Below are 25,121 nucleotides of genomic sequence, written 5' to 3'. Positions count from 1 at the left end.
TTCTACCACGAGGAAGATTATTCACAAGTGGAAGACATTCAAAGCAGACACCAATCTTCCCATGAGTGGACATCCCAGCAAATTCACCCCAAGATCAGATGTAAAACACCCAAGAACTACACCTCAGGCTCTACAGGCCTCAGTTAATATGGCAGGACAATTACAAAAAAAACAGACAAGTATGGCATGTTTGGAAGGGTTGCCAGGAGGAAGCCTCTTCTCTCTAAAAAGAACACGGCAGCACGGCTTAGGTTTGCATAGCTGCATCTGAACAAACCTCAAGACTTCCAGATCAATGTCCTTCGGACAGACGAGACCAAAGTGGAGATAAATGGCCATAATGCACAGCGCCAAGTTTGGTGAAAACCAAAAGATCGTTGGGCTGTGATTATGGGGCGTGTTTCAACCGAACCAGGAAAGACCTCAATTGGATAGACCTACAACCAATCAGAGCAACAGATGTCAACAGATGTCAACTCAACTGCACATAGTGTTGCCAAGTCCGCGGGTTGAAGTGACCCCAATTATGTGATATTTAGACCAAGGAATGCGAATTTTAGCAGGCAGCCCAGCCAAAAAAACACATATTTTACCCCCCATATGGCATTTCCCCCCGGAGAACCCCCCCGGAAAGCTATTGGGCTTGTTTTGGGCTTGTTTGAGTAGCAATTGGGCGGGGTTTGTTGTAAAAACTTGGCAACCTGTCTGCACGCACGCTGGAAGAAGTAGAATCTTTACGATTTTTGCCAGTGTTGTAAAAAATAATTTAAGGATACATCGAGTACTTACCAACATGATCATCATTTCTGAGAGAAATAGTGAAGGTGAATGCTTATATGAACAAGTTCTCCGTTTAGGATTAGAACAAATTCAACCCAAGCGCTCTTTGGTGACGTGGATGATTACGTTACTGTTGATCATCTGTCCATCATCGTCTAAAGCCCACCCTGACAATTTCATTGGTCCGAACAGTTTCTGTTTGGGCATAGCTGCTCCACAACGGATCAAGTCCAGACCGAAATTTCCCCACCGTAAATGTTGTGGGCGGGGCAAAATTCGGCTGGCATCCAGGCTAGGGGGGGTGATGATTTTGGGCTGGCTTTGTAGCCACAGGACCTGGGCACCTCACACTCATTGAGTCGACCACAAACTCCTCGGTATACCAAAGTATCAAAATGTGAGGACATCTGTCCGACAGTTAAAGCTTGGCCGATATTGGTTCATGCAGCAGGACAATGATCCCAAGCACACCAGCAAATCTACAACAAAACGGCTGAAAAAGAAGAGAATCAAGGGCTTGCAGTGGCCAGGTCGAAGGCCAGACCTCATCCTGACTCTGAAATGCCTCAAAGAAATGAAGCAAAGTTGTAAAGAAGAGTGGGCTAAAATTACTCTGATACTGATACACAGAAAACGATTACTTCAACTTATTGCTGCCAAAAGTGGCTCTACTTTTGATCTAAGAGTCACCCATGACTTTTCCATTTTGGCCTTTATTTTTGCTAAATAATGACAGTGTGTTGTCATGAGCTGATCTGTCAAGGACCAGATGCTTTTTTTATAATGTCCTGATATTGAAAACCATAGAATTCAATAGTGTGTCCTTTCATTTTCACATGACTGGATTTGTGTGTGTGCGCGTGTTCTTGTATACATGGTTTATGAGGACACAAATGTGTATAATGACATGGGTATTACAACATAAACATGGTTTATGAAGACAGTTCCCGTGTCCTCGTAAACTAAATGGATTAAACAAACAAATGTTTTTTTAACGTTTTCTGTGATGGGTAGGTTTAGTGTAGGGCGATTATAATATACATTTTGTACAGTAAAAAAACCATTACACCAATGAGTCCCCATAAACCACATATACGTGTGTGTGTGTGTGTGTGTGTGTGTGTGTGTGTGTGTGTGTGTGTGTGTGTGTGTGTGTTGTTTTTCTAGCGACCGATAGCTTCTACAGATATCATTATATACCACCTTGTCCTTGAACTTGTCGTGTTTTGATTGTCCACACAGATCGGCTTAAACGTTATGCAGATTTGTCTGCCGCACCAGTGCACAGAGGACGAGGTCAGTGATATTGCGAGTCTAAAATGCAATAAACAGCTTTGGTGAATAAATGCAGATCATGTCCTGTGCAGTTCTGTCTCCTGAATTTCGGCCTCTGTTCCACAGGTGATCGAGGAGATCTTGCGGTTGAATGAGGATTCTCATGTTCATGGCATTTTTCTGCACCTTTCTCAGTCCTTCCTCTCCAGAAGCGTCTGTAACGCCATCAAGCCGCAGAAGGATGTGGATGGGTAAGCTACAGTTTTTGTGGTTACAGCATGTTCTTATTTTTCTCACAACCTCTAATGGTGGGTCATTTGACGGCTTACTCTCTGTAAATATATTTTATCTACCATGATACTGTATGCAGGGTATTTGGTAAAGATATTTTTTGTGGTAGACTGTATGTTTTGCACACAAAGACACTTCTGTGTGCATCTGTGTTTGCAGGGTCACTGATCTTAATGTTGGCCGTGTGGTGTTGCGGGACCAGAGAGACGGCTTTGCCTCACCTGTAGCTGGAGCTGTGCTGGAGATACTTGCCAGGCATGGTGTGTTATGTTTGTTTACTTATTACATAAATATTCAAATGACTATGGCCATGTCCACACTAATACGTTTTCGTTTGAAAACATATATGTTTTCCTCTCTGTTTTGGCCTTACCGTCCACACTAAGATGGCATTTTAAGTCAACGATCACGTAGCTTTTTGACGCAAAATTTACTCGCAATTGCTGTCCTGTGGCAAAACATGACAGCAGTTGCATTTTAGACCAAACATATAATGGTGAGTGAATGCGACCTGGATGCATCAGTGAAAGGTGAGATATTTTGCTTGATAAAATGAGCCTGCCAGAAGAATTGCTTTTATGAGGTTTAACTCAATTTAGCGTTTTCCAACGTTTGTGTGGACAAAAAACTTTGGAAAACGCTTGATAATGCTAGTGTGGACTGAGAGCGTTTTCAAATGTATCCAGATTAATGTGGCCTATATCCAAAATGTCTCACAGACACTTAATGGTAATTCTACTGAAGGTGAAGTTTATGGTGAGTTTATTACTCTGTTTAAATGTACAGCATTTGCCCTTTTGTTTCTTGCATGTAGATGCCCCATTGGTTGGCAAGATGGCAGTGCTGGTGGGTGTAACGGGCCCTCTGAAGGTGGCTCTTCAGTTCCTGCTGCAAAACAATGGCATGATTGTGCAGACCTGCCAGTGGAGCTCAAAACACCTGCAGAAACAGGTAAATCAGCTGATGGATCACTGGGAGATTGTTTCTTTCCAGGGCAATTTCAATGCAGAGTTTGCTATTTGTACCAGTAGGGGGCAGTGCTGCTTTATGTCAGGATGGACATCTAGATGGGATGAAATCAGTTCATTTTCATTATTAGTCAGTACTAAAAAAATGCAATTTGCAAAGCTGGGATGACCTGAACAAATGTGTAGATTTTTGTCTTCTGTTTAAGACTATAGCCTGTCGTCCCCGTTAAAACAGTATGTTAACATTAGAACAACCGTACATCGGTCCACATGGGCTGGAGAAAGAGGGGACTGTATTATTCCTGTCAAAAAATATGAATTTAGTCAGTCTGTATTTTCAGTTAAAGGTGCAAGGGAATGAAAGTTTCATTGTAAAAATGCTTACTCATTACTCAGCACTGTCAACATTAGTATCTTAAAGGAACACTCCACTTTTTTTGGAAATAGGCTAATTTTCCAAGTCCCCTAGAGTTAAACAGTTGAGTTTTACCGTTTTTGAATCCATTCAGCCGATCTTTGTATCTGCCGGTAGCACTTTTAGCATAACTTAGCTTACATCATTGAATCAGATGAGACCATTTTCATCTTGCTCAAAAATGACCAAAGACTTTCAATATTTTTCCTATTTAAAACTTGACTCTTCTGTAGTTAAATTGTGTACTAAGACCAACAAAAAATGAAAAGTTTTGATTTTCTAGACCGAAATGGCTAGGCACTATATTCTCATTCCTGCGTAATAGTCAAGGAACTTTTGCTGACGTACCATGGGCGCAGCGGCGCAATGATATTACACAGCGCCTGAAAATAATGAATGGGGCTATCAAACGTGTGTACATCGAGTCTTTGCTCATAATAGGCAGGAGGAGCAATATAATTAGTCTAAAACTGGAAAGTGGCTGAGTTAAACAGGGCAGGGGACTGTCAATTTACAAGATTTGAACAGCTTCCTCAACTAGTCAGGCCAAGCGAGGCTTCGGACATCAATGAGATGATTACACGCTCTGAAGCCTCGGCACAGAACGTAACATCAATAGTATTTTTTACCATAAAAATGATAAACAATACCAACAATTCCACAATTTTCTTTTAATCAAACTATACACTTCCTCAACAAAACTACTAACATTATACTGTATAAACCAAACGCTCGAGCAAACCCCCACACTCAGCGATTGCATTTCACAGGTAACATTAGCTAAAGACAACAGTAGTGCTTTTTCAATCTGGTCATTCAAGCTAACTAAAAAAACAAATGTTATACTTACAGCCACGGGTGATGAAACACTTGGTCCTGTCAGCCCGCTGAATATTGTTGGGATGGCCGCATCCTTCAGACGCCGTACCGTAGTACGGGTAACATTGTCCATGTTTTCCAAATAAGCATCTGGTCCAAAATGATTAGAGCAAACACGCCATTTCTTGATTGATTCTACCGGTGTTTTGAGATCTATGTTCAGAGCAGCCAACCATTGATTCTTGATTGCTTGTTTTTTGTTGGTATTCTGTGAAACATGATGGTAGAATACACTTTCGACCTACTGTCACATCACTTTACGACACACAGAACCATGGCTAATCGCACAGGTAAATCCACTAACTAATTTGCCTCAACTTTCCCTGCAACTACACAAACTTGGCGCCGGTCACATTGGAAGTTACCGAGCTGGGGACTACTTTCAGGCGCTGCGTAATATTGCGCCCATGGTACGGCAGAAAAGCTCCTTGACTATTAGAGTTTAGTTCCTAGCCATATCGGTCTAGAAAATTGCAACTTTTCATTTTCCGTCGGTGTTAGTACACGATGTAACTACAGAAGAGTCAAGTTTTAAATAGGAAAAATATAAAAACTCTTTGGTCATTTTTGAGCTAGATGCTAACGGTCTAATCAGATTCAATGATCTATGCTAAGCTATGCAAAGAAAAGTGCTACCGCCAGACCCGGAGATCGGCTGAATGGATTCAAAAATGATCAAACTCAACTATTTAACTCTAGGGGAGCTGGAGAATGAGCCTATTTCCAAACAAAGTGGAGTGTTCCTTTAATATTCCTGATTTTAGCCTCTTTGTAATAATTATTCTTGGTTATTTGCTTTCTCCTGTCGCTATCTCTCTTCCCTCTTATGCAGCACAATATATGTTTAGATACAATTTTAAATTAAGCAGGCATTTTTTATTTAAGCAGGCATGTATTTGTATTTTATTTGATCAATTTAAAGTTTTTCCCTTCTTTTTTGTTTCTGTTTTGTGTGTGTTAATATAAGATGCTTTGTTTTTAGGGTGACTTTTTAACATTATGTCAAGGGTCAACAGATGAAAAAATAGCCTTTTCTCAAATTCTGGCATATTTACGGCCATGTTTATTAATGTGCACTGCCCCGTAAACAAATAACCTTGAACTAGATAAATCATGTGAGGCGTACACTAATTTGGTCTCTGTTTCTTTATTTCTTTCAGATCATGGATTCGAATGTGGTGGTGTTGTTAGAGACTGGCCACAAGAGCCTCCCACCCGCCTGGTTAAGACCAGGGGTGGTGGTCATCAACCTTGGCTCAGCCCTAATGGAAGGTATATTTCTTCAAAGTAAAGCTGTAATGCTTGGCAGACATCTCAACAGTTATTATTTTTTTACATTGCTGGCATATGTAAAACATTCAGGGCACTTCTTTGTTAGCGAAGTGTCGTCTGAGAATTGAAGGAGCTATTTTAATTGTGCTACACTGGATGTGAAAGGCAAGCATGCGATTTCTCCAAAAATAATTAAGTCAGGCATGTGCTTTTCTTCACCTTTCATTACCTGCCATCTCTTTAAGAGAACTTAATGGCTATAGAGGCCCATGCTATTTCCTCCATAACCCTCAGAGATTCCATTAGTGTGGGAACATAATAAGACACCGCTAATTGCATTTCCTCAGATGCTCAGTCTGCGCCAACGTTTCATTCATTATCCCTTCATTCATTCATATGATCTTATTTCCTAGAGCACCCTGACAGTTGGGAGCCCAGGATTGAAGCTAAATCTGATGCAGGAGTTGGGCCTCTTAGTGCTGCGCTCCGAATGCAGGTGAGAGGCCTTCTGTGGTGGCTTCTTCTTTCTATTAATGTCTTAAAATAGGCTAAATTAAACTTCAGAAGGATTAAAGGCACAGTATGTAAGTTTCGCCACTAGAGGTCGCTTATTCAACACAAAGGTGTAGCTCGATGACGCCTTGATTTCGTGAAATAATGGGAGTTGTCGTCTTCACCTCTACAGCCGGTGGACAATATTCAGACGGGACTCGGGCAGAAATCATATTCATGAGCGACTGTATTACAGATTTATGAGCGTTACTGTAGTGTGAAGCAGGAGCGGGACGAGGCGCTGGAGCGATTGCTAATGAGAGACGAGTGCGATACACGGCTCGAGAACAGTGGAGCTTTTATTCTGTCAGACGAGCGCTTCCTCTTCTTCTGCTCGTGTGTGTGTGTGTGTGTGTGTGTGTGTGTGTGTGTGTGTGTGTGTTTGTGTGTAACACAGCGCTGCTTTATCATATCACACATCTGAGAGTGATGTTATAATGCTACTCTGTGCGTTCACTCGGCGCTGCTATGAGACACTTGTTCACACTGCAGTGAGAGATGATATTAGGCGGTAAAACATGGCACTCTGTGCGGTAAATCAACAACACCAGATTTAAACAATAAGACTAACTGTGTTGAGCTGGAGAACAATGATCAGTTTCTGTCCATCAATGATCCAAACAGTTGCTCTCCTGTCTAATAAAACACATCAGATATTAAAGCGGCTTTGGTGTTTAAGGGTAACGCGGGTATGATGTCATTGAGCGTCCGTGTCCTGGTTAAAATCACTTATTTCTCTGGATTTAAACATTCTTGGAAACATTTGGGATACTGTAAGTACACAAGTCAACTAAATATATAACACTGTTCTAGTGGTTTTTGGATATTTTAATCCAGAAATCGTACGTATATTGTGCCTTTATGTCTTTGACAGTTGTTATACCAAATATTTATTATATAACGCTAGGGTAAGGCTAGATGCGATTCCTCCTTAAAAACACATTTCAATAGAATGTCATGAAATCGTTACGTGTCGCTTATCAACAAGCTACACATCCCAGGATAAGCGCTTGTGTTATTAAAGTAGTTATGTTCATAAACCACTATAGTTTGAACATGCAAGCATATGCATGATATGGCATGACAGTCAGTTTGAATAATAATTGCCTTACCTAATGCAGCAAAACTTGTTTTCTTCAAATCGCCTAGAAATCGCTCCCTTTAAGCTGTCACTCATCTTAATTAATCGCAATCTCACCGAGTTCTGCCAACGATTAAGCTGACTGTACGATGAATATCTTATTTAGCCTACATAATGTCATCAAGTTCAATTATAGCGAGAGTATTTGAGTGTGCAGATCTAAGCACCGGACATAAACAGCGTTTTGAGTGTTGAGGGGATTCTAACTTGCGTCTGATTGGCCATTGCGTTCAAGAAATCATCAGATGTGTTTGTGATTGGCTACATTGCTCAACATTGCAAAAATGTTGTAAACAGAAAAAAACTATTTATATTAGTTTCTACGCTCTCAAGCGTCTTATGTTTATCCGTTTATGATGAATATTCGCAAGAGTGCAGAATTCAGAGTTCACACACGTGAATAAAACTCCTGCGTTTCAGTGATGATTAATCTTACATTTACATTTAGTCATTTAGCAGACGCTTTTATCCAAAGCGACTTACAAATGAGAGCAATAGAAGCAACTACAACAGTCAGAGGCTACAGTATAATAAGTATAGTATAATAATAAATATAATCTTAACGCCTCCGATTGGCTATTGCATAAGCTCAACAGAGTCCAGTGTGATTGGTTATAGTGCGCAATGCTGTAAAACACGTAAAAAGTGTGATGCAACATGAGCAGATTTAAATGTAATGCCGCAATCAACACTTTTCACTTTATTACTAGATTTAGTTTAAATGTGCAGGTGCATTTCCCTGTTAATTTTTGACCGGTGGCCAGCCTTACACACACTCTGCCTATGTTCTAATGCTGCTTTGATAGATTGTGTGTGTGTATAACAATGCAATAAATGATTTAAATAAATAAATTGTTGCTGTTTTATTGTGATTTGTCAGCATGTAGTGAGGAGCAGCCGGAGGTGGTTACAAGAACAGGAGTACCAGTCATGGAGGCTCCGCCCACTGAAACTTCAACCACTGTCACCTGTGCCTAGGTACGAGCAGCCTTGCCTTTGGTTTCTACAAAATATGCATCACTCCGACTTTTGCTGGTGCATTTGTGCACAGAACTAATGATCTCTCCTCCTCTCTCTTTCTGTAACCCTCAGTGATATAGAGATCTCCAGGGCACAGACTCCCAAGCCCATATCCCAGCTCGCTCAGGAGATTGGGCTGCTTCCGGAAGAGCTGGAAGCCTACGGGAACACCAAAGCCAAAGTCCGTTTGTCCCTCCTCAACCGCCTCCAACATCAGCCTGATGGCAAATATGTCCTGGTGGCAGGGTGCGACATCAGCTTTAACTTCTGTCATTGACGTTTAATACATGTCACAATACTCATCTAAATTGATTCGATACTAAAGCAATGATACAAAATTGTATTGAACCACAAAGTTTAGAAAACTGTGACTTAATATGTTGAACAGGTTATTTAGGGTGTGTTCACACGTGGCACGTTTGGTTGGGTTAAAGCGAACCCTGGTGCGATTGCTCTGTTAGTGCGGCTCTTTTGAATATGGGTGTAGTTCGGTTCTCTTGGTTCTTTTGGTCCGGACCAAAAAAAGAAAAAACATTTTGTCCTGGTCTGCTTAGCGTTCAGATTGCCATTTTTATTACCGAACCTAAAAGCAAAGGGATACGTTCACAACCTGATTGGTTGGCTTTTATAACGTATGGCCTATTTTGACCATCCAAAAATGCGCTTGTTGTGTGTGCGTAGCCTGCATTTGATGGTATTTTGAGAACTTGTGAAGAGCTTATAAAATGTGTAAAGGAGTCAAAACAGCGGCAGGAATCCCTCCGTCACACTGTTACGACCTCTCATGGAAAATATCGGCCAGTAACATAAACCAAATCGAGCAAATCGGTTTATTCACTCACTCATAACAGACAATTGTTAAAGTGGGGGCTTGTCCCGGATCTGGAAATAATGTAGATTGCGTTGTTGGAATGAGGTAAGTTAATGCTCAGTTTATTTAGAGTGATCCAGCTGGCCGTGCTTAGCACTGGACCTTTCATTGGATTACTGTTTATTTTTTTATTTTATTTTATTATTTTTGGAGGTATTCCGGGGGAGAGATTTATTTATCTCTCAACTGGTAATCCTCTGAAGATTAGGAAGGTTGTAGTTTAGTTTTGGGTGTAGGTAGTTAGGTCCGGAGTTTGCTTACTTGATTTCTATTAAATAATGGCAACGTTTGATCTGAACGACTTTATTCAGCAACGGAGTGTCGAAATATTGGACAACTGTCGAAAGGAGGAGAAGGAAGAGTGGCAACAGATCTTGTGGGCTAGCCAGCAAACAAGTGTTATATTTCTTTTCCGTTGTTTGTTCTTTTTTTGTTAGATGTTGTCGGTTTTGTCAAATTCTTTACTTGGTTGGTATGTTCGTTCTTATCGGCATGTCTGTTATGAGTGAGTGAATAAATCGATTTGCTTGATTTTCGTTCTTATTTATGTTACGTAACCTCTCCTCTCTTCTAAGCCGATATTTTCCATGAGAGGTCGTAACATAAATTGTTAAAACGAAGATCTGCTGTGAAAAAGATGCATTCTGATGCCTGTACCGAACTGTGTGGGGCAACATCACGACTTTGACCAGAAAAAACTTTTAGGTCCTTTTTATGGTCTCATCTTCCTGTTTTTGGCTGGTTTACATGTGTTTGTTCTGTGTTGCGTTCATATATCATTTGAACCACACCAGAGTTCGTTTGGAAGCAGACCGAGACACTTTTCATTGGCCTCGGTCCTCTAGTTTGGTGCGCACCAGGGTTCGGATGGCAGTGTTGAACCTTAGGGTGTGTTCACACTTGGCATGTTTGGCTGGATTAAAACGAACTCTGGTGCGATTGCCTCGTTAGTGTGGTTCTTTTGAATCCGTGTCAACACTGCCATCTGACTCCTGGGGCCTACACCATGAAGCCGGTTTAGCTGGCTAGCCAGATATGTTTAAGCTTAGTTTGTGCCAATCTTGGGTTTTAGGTACCATTTAAAGTGGTTTGGCTTTTAGCAGTGTTCATCTCCGTAGTAACTTACTCTCCACGGCTAACCTTCTCGAGGGCAGGTTATGTTCTGGATAAGAGATCTCAAACTGAAATTGGACCAATCAGCTTTGAGCAAAGTGACACATCTCTGATGCAATAGTCACTCCCCCTGTTTCTGCTCCAAATTAAAGGTCACTACATAGCAAATGGTTTTTAAAGACTAAAGCATCAATGCTTATTTATAATAATAATAATAATAATAATAATTTTGAATGATTTAGATATAATTTATGTACTTATTATACCCTTAATCAATCATTTTGGTTAATCACTCATTAATAGGCACTTAGTTAAAACTAATATAAATAGCCTATATAAAGGTCTTACAAATAAGCGTTAAAATCAATAAATAAAGCTATAAAAATGACGAAAAGTGAGCTTAAATGTTCAATTATCTCTATTTATCAACTAAACTAACTTCATACCTTTTACTTGCATTGATGTAGTAAGATTTTTCTTTAAGTTGTCCTCTTTTATAGACAGCTTTTTTCTTCTTGCTGTGTACATTTGTTTAAATTCAATCATGTAATATTCTGCAGAAGAGAGAAATGAATATCAATGCTTCTCTCGCGAGAAGTTCAGTTTCACTCATTCCACAGCGTGTGATTGGCTGTTCACTACTGATGTCACATCCTAAACTCAGGATCAAAGCCCGAGTTGACAGAGAAAGCTGATGATCAGCATCATGGGACAAACCAAGCCTGAATCGATTGGTTTGGTTTTGTCAACTCGAAACGAATCATGTAACCCTGAGTTTGTTAAACTACCATCATGGTACTGGCCCCTGGTGCGCACCAAATAAGCTGAAAAGATGCGTCTTGTTCTGCTCCCAAACCAACTCTGGTGCGGTTCGAATGAAATACGAATGCAACACGGACCAAAGACATGTAAACAAACCAAAAACGGGACAAGATGAGACCCTAAAAAGGACAGAATGCTTGTTTTTTGTCATCATAGTCACGAGTTTACAGTCAGAACTGCGTCTCCTCTCAGCAGATCTGCGTTTGTGTGTGTGACGAAGGGATTCCTGCCGCTGTTTTGACTCCTTTACACATTTTATCAGCTCTTCACAAGTTCTCAGCTGGTCAAAATACCGTCATATGTAGCTACGCACACACAACAAGCGCATTTATCCTAGCACATAGCATTGCTTTGGATGTTCGGTAAGTTATAATAGGCAATAAAAGCCAACCAATCAGGTTGAAGGTTTGATATTTTTAGGTTCGATGAAAAAATGCTAATCTGAACACCCTTAATCTGTAAATCTTTTTTTTCTTCTTCAATCAGTTAATGGAAGATGGCTTCATGAACAAGAACATGCATAAGAGAAATAATAATACTTTCAGAGGCATTTTAGGAAATCTTCAGGTCAATGTTTGTGTGTTTTCACGCTCAAGTCCGTGCGTGTGTTTGTGCTCTACATTCCTCGAGAGAATGATTGGTGGGCCCAGGGATCTTATCTACCGCTGGCTCTCAAGCCCACCAGGAGCCTTCCTTTCATCCGTGTGTGTGAAGCGTGGCTCGGTCAGCTCTGATCGGGGGCCCAGGGTCTCTTTTATGTGTGTGGGGAATGCGCAGACCCCTGGCTTTATCAGCGGCCCCTTCCCTCTCCCCTCACTCTCCTTCTTTAAGTCCCGCTCTTTGTTCTGCCTACAGATGCTGTGAAGCAGCACTGCCCTCCCCACCCGGCCTACTCAATTACTGTCAACCACTGGCATGCCTTTACTGCACTGCCAAAAAAGCCGCTCCACAAAGACAGAGAGGAAGAGAGAGAGAGAGAGAGGGAGGATGCTGATGGGGAGAGGGTTTACCGGCAGTCTAATATAGTGAGATCAGAGGGAAAAAGAAAAGAGAGGAAGGGATAAGGATGAATAGATGTAGAGTCATTGAATGTGTTGATGTTTTCGTTCTGTGTTTTTCAGTATAACTCCCACTCCTCTGGGTGAGGGGAAGAGTACAGTGACCATAGGTCTGGTCCAGGCCCTCTCTGCTCATCTCAAGCTCAACTCCTTCGCTTGTCTGCGACAGCCTTCCCAGGGCCCAACGTTTGGAGTCAAAGGTGTTTATTGTTTGCCTTTTGCTTCATTGTAATGTAAGGATTACAATAACTTAACAGCATTTTAAGGAATCATAGATGCACTTCCTGAAGGTTGTTCCAAAATGTGGACATCAGAATCAGCAAAATTCGAACCTTTCATTGAAGTAAAACATTTGAGAGTGGGGGAAACTCACATTATGAAATAAATGTTTTTCTCACGTTGGCCACAACTATTGCAACGTCCTTTCCCCAAGACACCAGCTCTGAGTCTTCTTCTGTAACGCCTGATGAGTTTGGAGATCAGAGCCCATTCCTTCATCCAGAATCTCTCCAGATCCTTCAGATTCCAGCTCTTCTCTTCAGCTCATCACTCATTCTCTATAGGGTTCAGCTCAGGAACTGGGACGGCTTCATTTTGTGCTCAGTCACACATTTTTGTGTTGATTTTGATGTTTGTTTTGTCCTGATGGAAGATCCAACCACGGCCCATTATCAGATTTCTAGCAGAAGCGTCAGGTTTTGATTTTTGATCTGTTGGTATTTGCTAGAATCCATGATACCATGAATCTGAACAAGATGTCCAGGACCTCCAGCAAAAAAACAGACCCACAACATTAAAGATCCAGCGGTGTATTTAACCGAGGGCATGGGGGACTTTTATCCCTGTTTGCACCAAAGCCATCTGGTGTGTTTGTGCCAAAAAGCTCTTTTTTTAGTTTGATCTGACCACAGAACCAGGTCCCGTCTGAAGCTCCAGTCGTGTCTGACACTGAATATGCTGGAGTTTGTTTCTGGATGAGCCAGGAGGATTTTTCTTCAAACCCTCCCAAACAACATGTGGTGATGTTGAAGCTGTTTGATACATTTTTTAGTCTTTCTGACCCAAGACTCAACTAATCTCTGCACTTCTCCAGCTGTGATCTTGGAGAGTCTTTGTCCACTCAAACTCTCCTCCTCTCGTGCATTAGGACGATATTCACACACGTCCTCTTCCAGGCAGATTCCTGACATCTTTAGTTGATTAATTATTGCCCTGATGGTGGAAATGGGGATTTTCAATGCTTTAGCTCTTTTCTTACACACACTTTCTATTTTGAGAAGCTCAACAATCTTTTGCTGCACATCAGAACTATATTCTGTGGTTTTACTCATTGTGATGATGATTAAGGGAATTTGGCCTTTGTGTTTCCTCATATTTATACTCCTGTGGAACAGGAAGTCATGGCTGGACAATTTCATGCTCCTGGTCACCCTGGTGCGCTAAAAATGTAAATATGAATGGGAATATACTTCAGAGATATTAGTTACTTTAGTTATTCATAAGAATTTCTAGGGGTGCCAACATGCATTGGAGAAAAACATTTATTTCACAATGATCTTATTTCAGTGAAAGGTTAGAATTTTTTTTATGAAAGATCAAAATGATACACTTTTTTTTAATCAGTCACTTATCAGGCAATACACAGCAAGGCAGCTCACTAGGTCTTGGATCAGAGCTGATGTCTGGCTATCTCAGACGTATTGTCTTGTGTTTTCATTGCTGTGTGTTTGTCAGTCTGCTTCATTATTTTGTCTCCCTGCAGGAGGAGCGGCGGGAGGGGGATACGCACAGGTCATTCCAATGGAGGAGGTGAGTGACTACAGACATCCTGTCTCCCGCTATCACAAAGCCCATTCCCTTAGTATGCCACAACTGATGAAAGCCCTTGAAGAACTCACACAGACATTGAGACCAAGTAAAAGAAAGCGCATAGTCCAAAAGTCTGAGACCACTAGTGAGAACTCTTGTTTTGTGCTTTTATAATTGACTTTCTTTTATTATATTTATATAATATTAGCAATATCAGCGAACTCACTATTAATAAGCAGTAGTTAGTGAGAATTGGACTCTAATCTAAAGTGTGACCAAAATTGCTTCTTTGCTTTTAATGACTCTAATGACTTTAATTCTTCATACTAGTTAGTCTTTTACATTCTAGATTTTCAATTTTCTCAAATGTGTCTTGTGTAGAGCAGAGCATTTACAGGGTTCCCACTCGTCCTGGAAAACCTGGAAAGTTGATGACACATTTTCCAGTCCTGGAAAACACATGGAAAATTAGAGAAAATTTAAAATGTCCTGGAAATTATTGTTGTTGTCTGGGAAAATTCTTTAAAAAAAAGTTATTTCTTTAGCAGAGTATAAAGAGTTTATCGCTGGCCCAAACAATTCGCGCTAGTTGCAGAAAGCACATGATTTGATACGTGTGAGTAGTATTTTCAATAATGATGTTTAGTCTTGTGTTGCCGCTTGCAGCAGTTAGCTAATGCTATTAACTGCTCAAATGTATGCAGTGAATGTTAACTCGTAAGCTGCTACCTAATCACATAATTTTGATATAAAGTCACATTTGTGTGTAATAAAGTCAGAATTGCAATATATAGTCAGAATTGCGTGATATAAACTCGCAAGTCTTTTCTTCACAATTGACTTTTTTGCGCAGTTGCGAGTTTATATCTTGTAATCCTGACTTCTTTTCTCAGAATTGTGAGATCTAAACTGCAATTGCAAGTTATAAAGTAAAATTCTGAGGAAAGAAGAATTGCGACAATTTTCGCGTTTATATCACAAATATGTAAACTCGCTATTACGAGAAAGTCATGCCTTGCCTTGCCTTTATTAAAGTAAAATTTTATTAAAGTCGTAGTAAAATTGAAAATGTCCTGGAAAAGTACTGGAAAATGGTTGCTGAAAAAGAGTGGGAACCCTGATTTATCAGAGCAGCTTCCTCTCTCTCACTTTTTCTTTCTCTCTCAGTTTAATCTCCACCTCACAGGAGACATCCACGCCATTACTGCCGCCAATAATCTAGTGGCAGCTGCTATCGATGCCCGCATTCTCCATGAAGCTACCCAATCAGACAAGGTAAACATCTGCAATCATAATGTATTTGTGATTTCACACAGGACTGGATCCCTGGGATTTAATATTGTGGCCGATCAATAGTTAGTTAATCAATAGCATTGTAATTAAAGGGGATTGTTTCTGGTTCTATACAAGTCTATAGCTGCATGTTTATTACTTCCTTTAGCTATTAGTTGTTGTTCTTTGTCTTCTAGGCCCTTTACAACAGACTAGTGCCATCTGTTAATAGAGTGAGACGCTTCTCTCCTATACAGCTGACTCGCCTACAGGTGAGTCTGAACGAGATCTTTGTACCACTGGCTTTTATTACTTTTACTTTATAACACCCTCATCATTTGACACCGTATCACTAGAGCAGTGGATTTCAATTAGTGGGATGGGAGTTTCAGCAAACCTCCAAGGGGATTTTTTACACACTGTGAAGACCGTAATGATGTTGTCGATTATACCACATCAATCCGAGCGCAAATCCGATGATGAAACATTGAAGAACTAGTTATTCAACCCGAACCTCCATCACAAGATGACTTGAGCAGGAGTTTCTCAGTGATACGCTACTCATTTTGAGGTTCATTATGGGATGTTGATCTGTAATTCCTCACCATCAGCATTAACAAGTGTGTGTCCATCAACAAACCCCATGTGTGTGTTTCTCATTTATTGGTGCACATGCGGGAACTGTATCAATAACAGCGCATACGTGAGCCCAGCACTGACGCCAATGACTGATGGAAAACAAATCTCACTCCATCCTTTCTCTTTACTCACAGTAGTAAGAACGACAGACGATCTGCATTAACACACACAGTTTGAGGTAATAGTGGCCCACAGCTGATGAGCAGAAGTATTTCAGTAAGACAGCAATAACGCGAGTTAGCCGGAAACTTACACAATATAAAACACAAAACTACGTATTTTGAACACCCGGTAGAAAATATAAACATCAATAATTATTCATACTTACAGGTTGTGATTCTGAGGAGCTGGTCCAGATAAACTGACACTGACCCGTCTCTCAAGAGCAAGAGTTTTGTGAATCCCGCATTGAACTCTGAGATTTGAGGAGCAGTCGTCAGTAAAATGACGTTTGAGGGTCAAGTTGTTCGCAGGCGGACGTACAACATAAGCGAGCATTATGCAAATGTCTTTTCTAGTGACGTAGAACCGTAACGCAGAGAGATTCAAATTACAAACGACTCGTTTATGCAGTTCAGAGTCAATTATTTTGGGAGATAATAACTTTATTTATCGTGCACTTTCAACTTTACAACTTTGCAGAACGTTTACATTCACAAACAGCGATATTACTAACTGCATGAGAGGGAATATTAGGGGCACTTCAAGGCTACTAAACTAAAACTGCTGAAATTTCTGTTTATTATCGTAATTCACCCCTCAACTATTTGTTTCATATTCATAGAGAAATCAGGCTGTCCTGTAGTCCTGGAAAAACCTGAATAAATTAGGCAGTCTAATTTTAAATGTATGACTTTTAGACCTGGAAAAATCATATAAATGAATAAAACCTGTGGACATTTTTATAATGGACTTACTTTTTTTTCTAGTTATGCCAAGCAAATCATATCAGGTTGAAATTGTTAAAAACAAATAAAAAATAAATATATAGTTCTTATCCAGAATATTTGGATGCAGTACATCTGGTAACCAATAGGGGTCCTCATGCAGCTGCTGCCAAACTAGCCATTCTTTCTTAGGAGGCTTTAATTCACAGCAAGCCCCAGCCGTTCACAAGTTCAGTGTTTTTCTCTTTTTGTTTGAGTAAACAAGTCAAGTCTTGTGTTATGTTGACTGTGACACAGATAAGCTGAGCGACTTCTCTAAACACAAACTTTTTATGTTTGCTCAGGGACAAGATTGGGTTAACTTACTTGGAAAGGCAAAGCTTGTAAATTTACGAGAGACGACCAACGAGGAGAGAAATCTAATTAAAAAGATTTATGACCACACTTTTTAAGAGAAATCTCTGGAATTCTTTATCCGAGTCTAGTAATAAAATGTTTTAATAGTAGGTTTGTTTAATGTGAATGATCAGCTTTTTCATCACAGTAATCAGTGCACCTGTGTCTGTCTCTCTTCCTCACTGTTGTTTGCAGCGTCTTGGAATAAACAAATCTGACCCCAGCGACCTCACACCACAAGAGATCAGCGCGTTTGTCCGTCTTGACCTTGACCCTGAGAAGGTCACATGGCAGCGAGGTAGGATTGCTTTACTGTTTGTAATGAAGTTCGTTGATATGGGAAGAAGGAGGCGGGACATTAAAAGACGTAATACATAACAACACACATAACAAAACGTAAAGTCCAGGCCTGGTTCTCTCTCGTCCTTCACTAGTGTCGCTCGTCCTTATATGCCTCCGGGCTCCCTCATAACCGGTATGCCTCGCAGGTGACACTCATTCTCAATCATGCACTGGTCTCGCTCGCTCCTCCCACGTCTCTCGCTCGTCAACCTCGCCACACTCTTACGAGAATCCCTTGATGGGTCACAGAAAGATTTAGGCCGTTTTCACACCTGAAAGTCCGCACCAAGGTCTGAAACAAAGTCCATGTTTTGATGCATTTTATACATTCGGTTTCAGTTTTTAAATACATACATTTAATCAGTTTCACATTGCAATTATTTGAGCGCCCTAAAGAACTTTACATGACATACTCTCATCCACTCGTGATCATCTATGTGGACGCATCTGGACATTGATTGGTTTGTAAACGGACGTGCGTCTGACATCAGCGTCTTTGACAAGAATGAATGAACGGACGCATATCGTTGCCACAATTGAACAGTGTGCATTGCTTGACTATTTTCTTTTCGTTACGTTTAATAGTGGACATTTTAAGCTTTATATACTCATATTTCTCATGTTTGTGAGACGAGTAGCTGCTGAGTTTGGGTTTATTTGAGACGTGCTCCAGTTCAAGCATGTGATCGCTTCTGCGATTATTGTCTGCTATAGATTATTTTGCTTCTTATTTATTAAATCCAGGCAATTATTTGATTAAACGTTGATTCAAATTAAGATGCAATTTATACGAAACGAAATTCACATTAAAGAAAGGCTTTCTAAGCAAAATCATACATTTCTTTCAAAATCATTTCTGACCTTCTGTATTGACATATTGCGCATCTTTTCACTTTTCATATTCAATCTAGCCTAGATTGAATTTAAGAATAACATTATAATATTTAAACATAAACAGGAACTTCCTGTAAATGGTCTGAAAGTCCGAACCATACAGAAAATGCTTTCACACTAGAAACGAACCGAACCTTTGTTCAGTTTGATCCGGACCGAGACAACCTCTTTTTGTCGGACCAAATTTCGTCTGTTTGGTCCGGACCGTGGTACGGGGGAGGTTTCACATCTGTAATTTTGATTCGGACCAAACAGAAAAGTCCAAAAATCCGGACCAAACAAGGTAGGTGTAAAAACGCCCTTAGAGATTGTGGTTCAGGAAATACGATGCATAAGACACACTCTGTGGCCATCTGCTACATTTGACTGCTTTATTACTCTTCTTTTTCATTCGGCTAGTGGAAGGCCATTACAAACCGGCCCTGTCATTACATATGCGAGCAGTTTTTGAGAACTGAAGTCTGAGAACTGAAAAGAAGTCCCTCTTGAGCACATGCGGAACCGTGTCTACTCTTCGCACCTGGAAGGGTTGCCAAATGTAGACCTTCTGCGTTGGGTTATGACGCAGTGGCCTCTGATCGCTGAGATCACTGGGGGATGAGATTCAGCTGGATTGGGGTGTTTCCCGTTTCACTCGTGGCCGTCTGGGAACATCTGCTGCCTTCAGCCTACATTCAGAGGATAGTGCTGCAATGACTGATGGGATATTTACCCTGTCGGTTCAAAAGTGCACACTAAGATGAGGGGCCTGGAAGATTAAGAACAGCTTTACATCTCTCTCCCGCTGCGAATGCGGAACTGTCTATGCGTTGGAGGAGATCTGACAGTCCTTACAGCTTTCACTGTGACGTTCATAAATGTAATGCTTAAACCATTAGGGTTTCCCCATGTTCACAATGGGAAGCTTGAATAATGATGTTATTAATCAATCTTCAGATGAAATGCTGTAGTTTATGTACACAAGAGGAATATGAGAGACAGCCAGAAAGCAGACTTAACCACTGTTGTAATTTTTGTTGCCTGTGACATGTTTAAAACGAGGCTTATAATAATTGTTCTGCGTTTCTATGAGAAAATACCAGAGGGTTTGAATTCTTTCCCCTCCATCTTCCTGGCCCTTTGGGAGTTGTGTTTGTCTCATACCGCCCCCTCCTACATTTAGCTTTGCTGCAAGGAAAAAACCCCAGAAATTCAAAAAGTCTTTGAGGAATGCATGCGTATTGCAAGGTTATGGTTTCATTTGGCGTCCGTCCCTCTGGATTTCTTTAGCTCATTGTTGGAGATTCATTCGATTGTCTCATACATCTCCTCATCAGTGACCGCCAGATCTGCAAAATCTGTCCAGCTGAGTTCCCTTATGACATGATTCTCTCCAGCCATTGTCCTCAAACACAACACTGCTACGTTGAGCAGATAGAAACTGCCAAACAATGTGATGTTATTGCAACATGATGAAAACAATATTGCATTCATCAAAAAAATATATATCTTGAAATCTTTCAGTTGCAATAGATTTAAAATGTTTTGTTTTTAACATATGTAGTTGGGTAATGGAGAAATTCACCCAATTCTGTCATTTATTTTGTCTCATGTTGTTCCAAACTTTTATGACACAAGTCTTCATTCACTGAAAATCTTAAAGTCCCCCTGTAGTCAATAATTGTATATCCTTAAACTCATCTTTGATCACCAAAATTACATATTTAAACGCTTTTTCCTTTGAAAATAGCTTGAATGTAACTACACCCTTGGTTCAATTTTGTCCAACGCTCTCCATTGACTTAGTATTGCATGAAGCGCCTCCTTATCATTTCGGTCTTATAACAAAAAACAGAACCTGTCTAAAAGCGGATATGTGACAGTTCTGTGTTTTTTAGCCTGTTTGCTGTACACCCTAAGTTTTTATAAGCTGTCGACCCAAAAAAACGAGTGTTTAAGGAGACAAAAGTGGATACAGACAATAAGATGTGAAGCATCAGCAGGAAGAATGGGTAAATTTTGGGATCCTGACGCTCAGTATGTCTATGTGTGTAGTAAACATTTAGTCACTGTTAAGTCAAATATCCAAATGTTAGTTTTATATATTATATTTCCTGTCGCCGATTACGTTCCCCTCTAGTGGGTGTAGTTCTCAGTGTCTCAATTGCCTGTATCCACTTTTGTGTCCTTAAATGCTCGTTTTTTTGGGTCAACAGCTTATTAAAACTTCTGGGTTTTTGGTTCTGGGTTTTTTAGCTTGTTTGCGGTACACCTTGTCACATATCAGCTTTTAGAAATTGTTCTGTTTTTTTGTTATAACTCAGAAATGACAAGGAGGCAGCCTCACGCAATACAAAGTCAATGGAGATGGTTTGCTTGCCCCCCGGGGGTGTGGTTTTCAGATTATGATGTGTGTCGCGCTCTCTATACGTGGATTCATGAATATGCAAATGAGCCCCGTCTCCACTCACTCACACCAGCTCAGAGACACTCACTCAACTTTTACTCAAGTTACTGTAGTAAACGCTGCACAAAGGTATCACTCTTTACAAGGTCACACACATAACGGTAATTAATATGATTAGCCTTTTGCTTGACTTAAAGGGTTAGTTCACCCAAAAATGAAAATTCTGTCATTAATTACTTACCCTCATGTCGTTCGACACCTGTCAGACCTCCGTTCATCTTCAGAACACAAATGAAGATATTTTAGTTGAAATCTGATGGCTCTGAAAGGCCTCCATTGACACAATGGCACGGTTCACTCTCAAGACCCTTAAAAGACACTAAAGACGTCGTTACAAAGTCCATCTCACTACAGTGGTTCTAAAATAACTTTATGAAGCGACGAGAATAGTTTTTGTGCGCAAAAAAACAACTAAATAACGACTTGTATAGTGATGACCGATTTCAAAACACTGCATCATGAAGCTTCGACGCGTTATGAATCAGTGAATCAAATCATGATTCGGATCGCGTGTCAAACCGCCAAACTGCTGAAATTACGTGACCGCTGAATCGACTCACTGATTCATAACGCTTCAAAGCTTCATGATGCAGTGTTTTGAAATCGTCATCACTATAGAAGTCGTTATTTAGTTGTTTTGCGCACAAAAACTATTCTCGTCGCTTTATAAAGTTTTTGTAGAACCACTGTAGTGAGATGGACTTTGTAACGACGTCTTTAGTGCCTTTTATTGGTCTTGAGAGTGTAAAGTGTATTGTGCCAATGGAGGCCTTTCAGAGCCATCAGATTTACACTAAAATATCTTCATTTTACGTCTTACGGGTGTCGAACGACATGAGGGTGAGTAATTAATGACAGAATTTTTATTTTTGGGTGAACTAACCCTTTAAGAACACTTTGAACATCACAGAGCGTCAGTGGAGAAAGGCATATAGTTCATCATAACATCATAATATACATCATTTACATAATTCACCGCTATATTGCTATATTGATAGAACCCGATTTTTCATATCAACAGAAAGGTCTTCTCTTGAGACTCCCCTGCTTCAGAGCGTGATTGTCGTCAGAAACACCAGCGATTTCAAACCGCGTTTCTGATTCGTCTTTGGTTCACTGCAGTTTTAAGGAGAAAATACTCAGCAAGGGTGTTGACTTATGATTTGTCTGAAAGCATATTAAAAACTCCACATAGACACATGAACAACAATAAAGACGTGATTTTCACCACGGGGGTCTTTAACATCCTTTATGGCGGTCTTTTGCACACTGCCTGATTCATGAACGCATCATCCTTTTCAGTCAGACCTTTTAAGTTAATCTGATCCTGTTCACAAAACACGTCTGAACGATTTCGGTTAAAATTATTTGTATGGAGGACTAGGAATGACACTTAAAAATAAAATAAAGGCACAAGTACCCCAACAAGGGAACTGTCCAGTGGAATAAAGAAATCTGACCCCAGCAACCTCACACCACAAGAGGTCAGCGCGTGTGTCCGTCGTGAACTTGACCCTCAGAAGGTCACATGGCAGCGAGGTAGGATCTTGTGCAATTGCGCAACTCGTTTGACAAATAAATAAAGAAAAGCATTTGACAGATTGACAAAGAACTGAGCAAATATTAAAATATACAATTTAAATATGCTTTATTCAGTTACTATTTTATTATTTAACTACATTTTACAAACAAAAGAAAATAGAGAAAATTAAATATATTGTTGTTTATTAATTTGTCAATTTAAAATGTTTAAGTTTGATTTTTTTTTTTGCTTATTTCTTCTTACATTTTAAGTGTCACTCCTAGTACAGGCAATTTACAGTGCACCAGTCATGTTGACTACTTTTATGGTGCTTTTACAGTATGTCGTTTTTGAAGCATTAAAAGTGTCGGCCCACATTTATTGTAATTACATCCTTCATTTCTTCCTTTTTGTGTTTAATGGGAGAATGTCAGTCATATAGGGTTGGAATGACATGAGTAAATGAGGTAGAAACGCAGGCATTTGGTTCCTTTTTATTCTTACTTTGATTTCAAATGGTGTTTTCCTGTTTCCAACAGTGGTTGATACCAATGACCGATTTCTGCGCAAGATCACAGTTGGCCAGGCCGCCACAGAAAAAGGCCATGCTCGCCAGGTATGTGCTTCATACTTCTGATTCAATGAACCAATAGTTATAGGTGATGCATTGCAGTTTTGTCACTTTTCCTCATTGAATACATCTCTTCCTCTATCCCTCTTTCGCTTGTGTATATTTCTCCTAACTGGAATCGAAGTCCTGCAGTATGTCAACTGCTGTCAGAAATAATTACTTTTCAACCAAATCAGGCAGATAACCGCATGCTCTTCAATGGGAAACAGTCTTGAGTAAAAGCAAATGTTTAAAAAAAGGTGTTATTATGCACATAGCAAACCCTCTGAGCTGGCCAAGCATTTGCTTGCATTCGTCTCCCTCCCACTGTACCAAAACCACTAAAATGTGCTCTACAGCACAGCACTTTTGTACATACGGTACACTATATGAGTGTTTTGGACAGACCACAAGAGTGTGTGTGTGTTTGAAATTGAAAACAAATGCACTTAAGAGTGTTACCTCAAGCTTTGCAAACATTGACGCAGATCAGCTCAGCAATTAGAGTGCTGTAAATGCACTTAAATGGCAAGAAATTATGACACAAGTGGTGTGTGTTAAGCGGCCCATCTCTCCTGATAAGGCATCTGGCCACCACTCCTCTGCTCCCAGCTGTTTTATTGGGGGAGTATTTATTAGCTGAAAGTTAAACCAGGACAGCTCGGTTTTAGTCCAGCTGGGGTTGTCTTGGACACGTGGGAGCAGTTTACTGTATGTGATAAAGAACCAGACCTGGCAGATGTTGCGTGTGTGTGTGTGTCTGAGTCTGACAAATCTCTCCACTGTCTATATCCTGACGATTCGTTTTGATGGAAATCACCTAAATCATCACTGTGTGCTGGTCAGGATGTGATCTTTCCCCTCTCGTTCTTACAGACCCAGTTTGATATTGCGGTGGCCAGCGAGATCATGGCTATCCTCGCTCTGACCGATGGATTGGCTGACATGCGGGCCAGACTGGGGCGAATGGTTGTGGGCAGCAGCAGAAACGGCAAGCCGATCACTGCAGATGACTTGGTGTGTGTGTGTGTGTGTGTGTCTGTAATTTAATTAATCAAATCAAAAATCAAAAATCAAAAAGATCAAAAGAGAGAGTAAAGACTTAACATATAATGTTTATTTTGCAAATTAATCCTGTTCTTTTTCTGTTCATCGAATCCTAATAAATGTATCACAGCTTCCACAAAAATATTAAGCAACACTGCTTTCAACATTAATAATAATAATAAGGGCACCGAATCAGCTTATGGAGTGAAGACTGGAGTAATGATGCTAAAAATTCAGCTTTACATTTTTAAAAAATATGAACTGCTCAAATAAATTAAGGGCACACTTAAACCACACGTTAGATCTCAATGAATGAAATATTAAATTTGAACATCTTTATTTATACACTGTAAAAAATGCTGGGTTGTTTTAACCCAAATGTGGACAAACCCAAACGTTGGGTTCAAAATTTTATTTTAAAATGTAACCAAATGGCTTTTTATAGCATTTTTTTACAGTGTATACATTCTATAATTATGTGACAACAGTCAATGGAAACCAAAATCATCAACACAGGTTACAGGCTGATCCAATTTACACGATGTCCCTCCCAGACCTGGATCAGGGCATCAGTGAGCTCCTGGACAGTCTGTGGTGCTGCTTTGCAGCTTCGGATGCTCCGATGCTTAATGTCCCAGAGGTTCTCAATTAGATTCAGATCTGGGGAAGGTGAGGGCCAGTCAGTGGTAACAATGCCTTCATCATCTAAAAAAACCACCTACACACTCCAGCCACGCGAGGCCAGGCATTATCATGCACCAGGAGGAGCCTATGGCCCATTGCACCAGCATAAGGTCTGA

General features: G+C 40.3%; 1 protein-coding gene across 2 annotated transcripts in view; it reads left to right on the top strand.

Moving 5' to 3' along the window:
* Positions 1-25,121, top strand: part of mthfd1l (methylenetetrahydrofolate dehydrogenase (NADP+ dependent) 1 like) — a 75,900-nt gene that overhangs the window by 8,385 nt on the left and 42,394 nt on the right. The window contains exons 4-18 of one of the 2 annotated variants that reach the window (XM_079830620.1): positions 2,023-2,076; positions 2,182-2,306; positions 2,506-2,606; positions 3,161-3,297; positions 5,769-5,880; positions 6,294-6,376; positions 8,454-8,551; positions 8,666-8,839; positions 12,521-12,657; positions 14,220-14,266; positions 15,434-15,541; positions 15,736-15,810; positions 17,656-17,758; positions 23,204-23,280; positions 24,151-24,291. In XM_079830620.1, coding sequence (XP_079686746.1) covers positions 2,023-2,076; positions 2,182-2,306; positions 2,506-2,606; positions 3,161-3,297; positions 5,769-5,880; positions 6,294-6,376; positions 8,454-8,551; positions 8,666-8,839; positions 12,521-12,657; positions 14,220-14,266; positions 15,434-15,541; positions 15,736-15,810; positions 17,656-17,758; positions 23,204-23,280; positions 24,151-24,291 — 1,572 coding nt within the window. Of the gene's footprint in view, positions 1-2,022; positions 2,077-2,181; positions 2,307-2,505; positions 2,607-3,160; positions 3,298-5,768; positions 5,881-6,293; positions 6,377-8,453; positions 8,552-8,665; positions 8,840-12,520; positions 12,658-14,219; positions 14,267-15,433; positions 15,542-15,735; positions 15,811-17,655; positions 17,759-20,656; positions 20,688-23,203; positions 23,281-24,150; positions 24,292-25,121 lie in introns of those variants that run through there. The other variant, XM_079830621.1, reaches the window with a different exon arrangement.

This window comes from Gobio gobio (assembly GCF_949357685.1).
Source record: "Gobio gobio genome assembly, chromosome: 12".
NCBI classification, from domain to species: domain Eukaryota; kingdom Metazoa; phylum Chordata; class Actinopteri; order Cypriniformes; family Gobionidae; genus Gobio; species Gobio gobio.
Note: the sequence above shows the minus strand (reverse complement) of the source record. Positions and strands in the feature narration are given on the sequence as shown.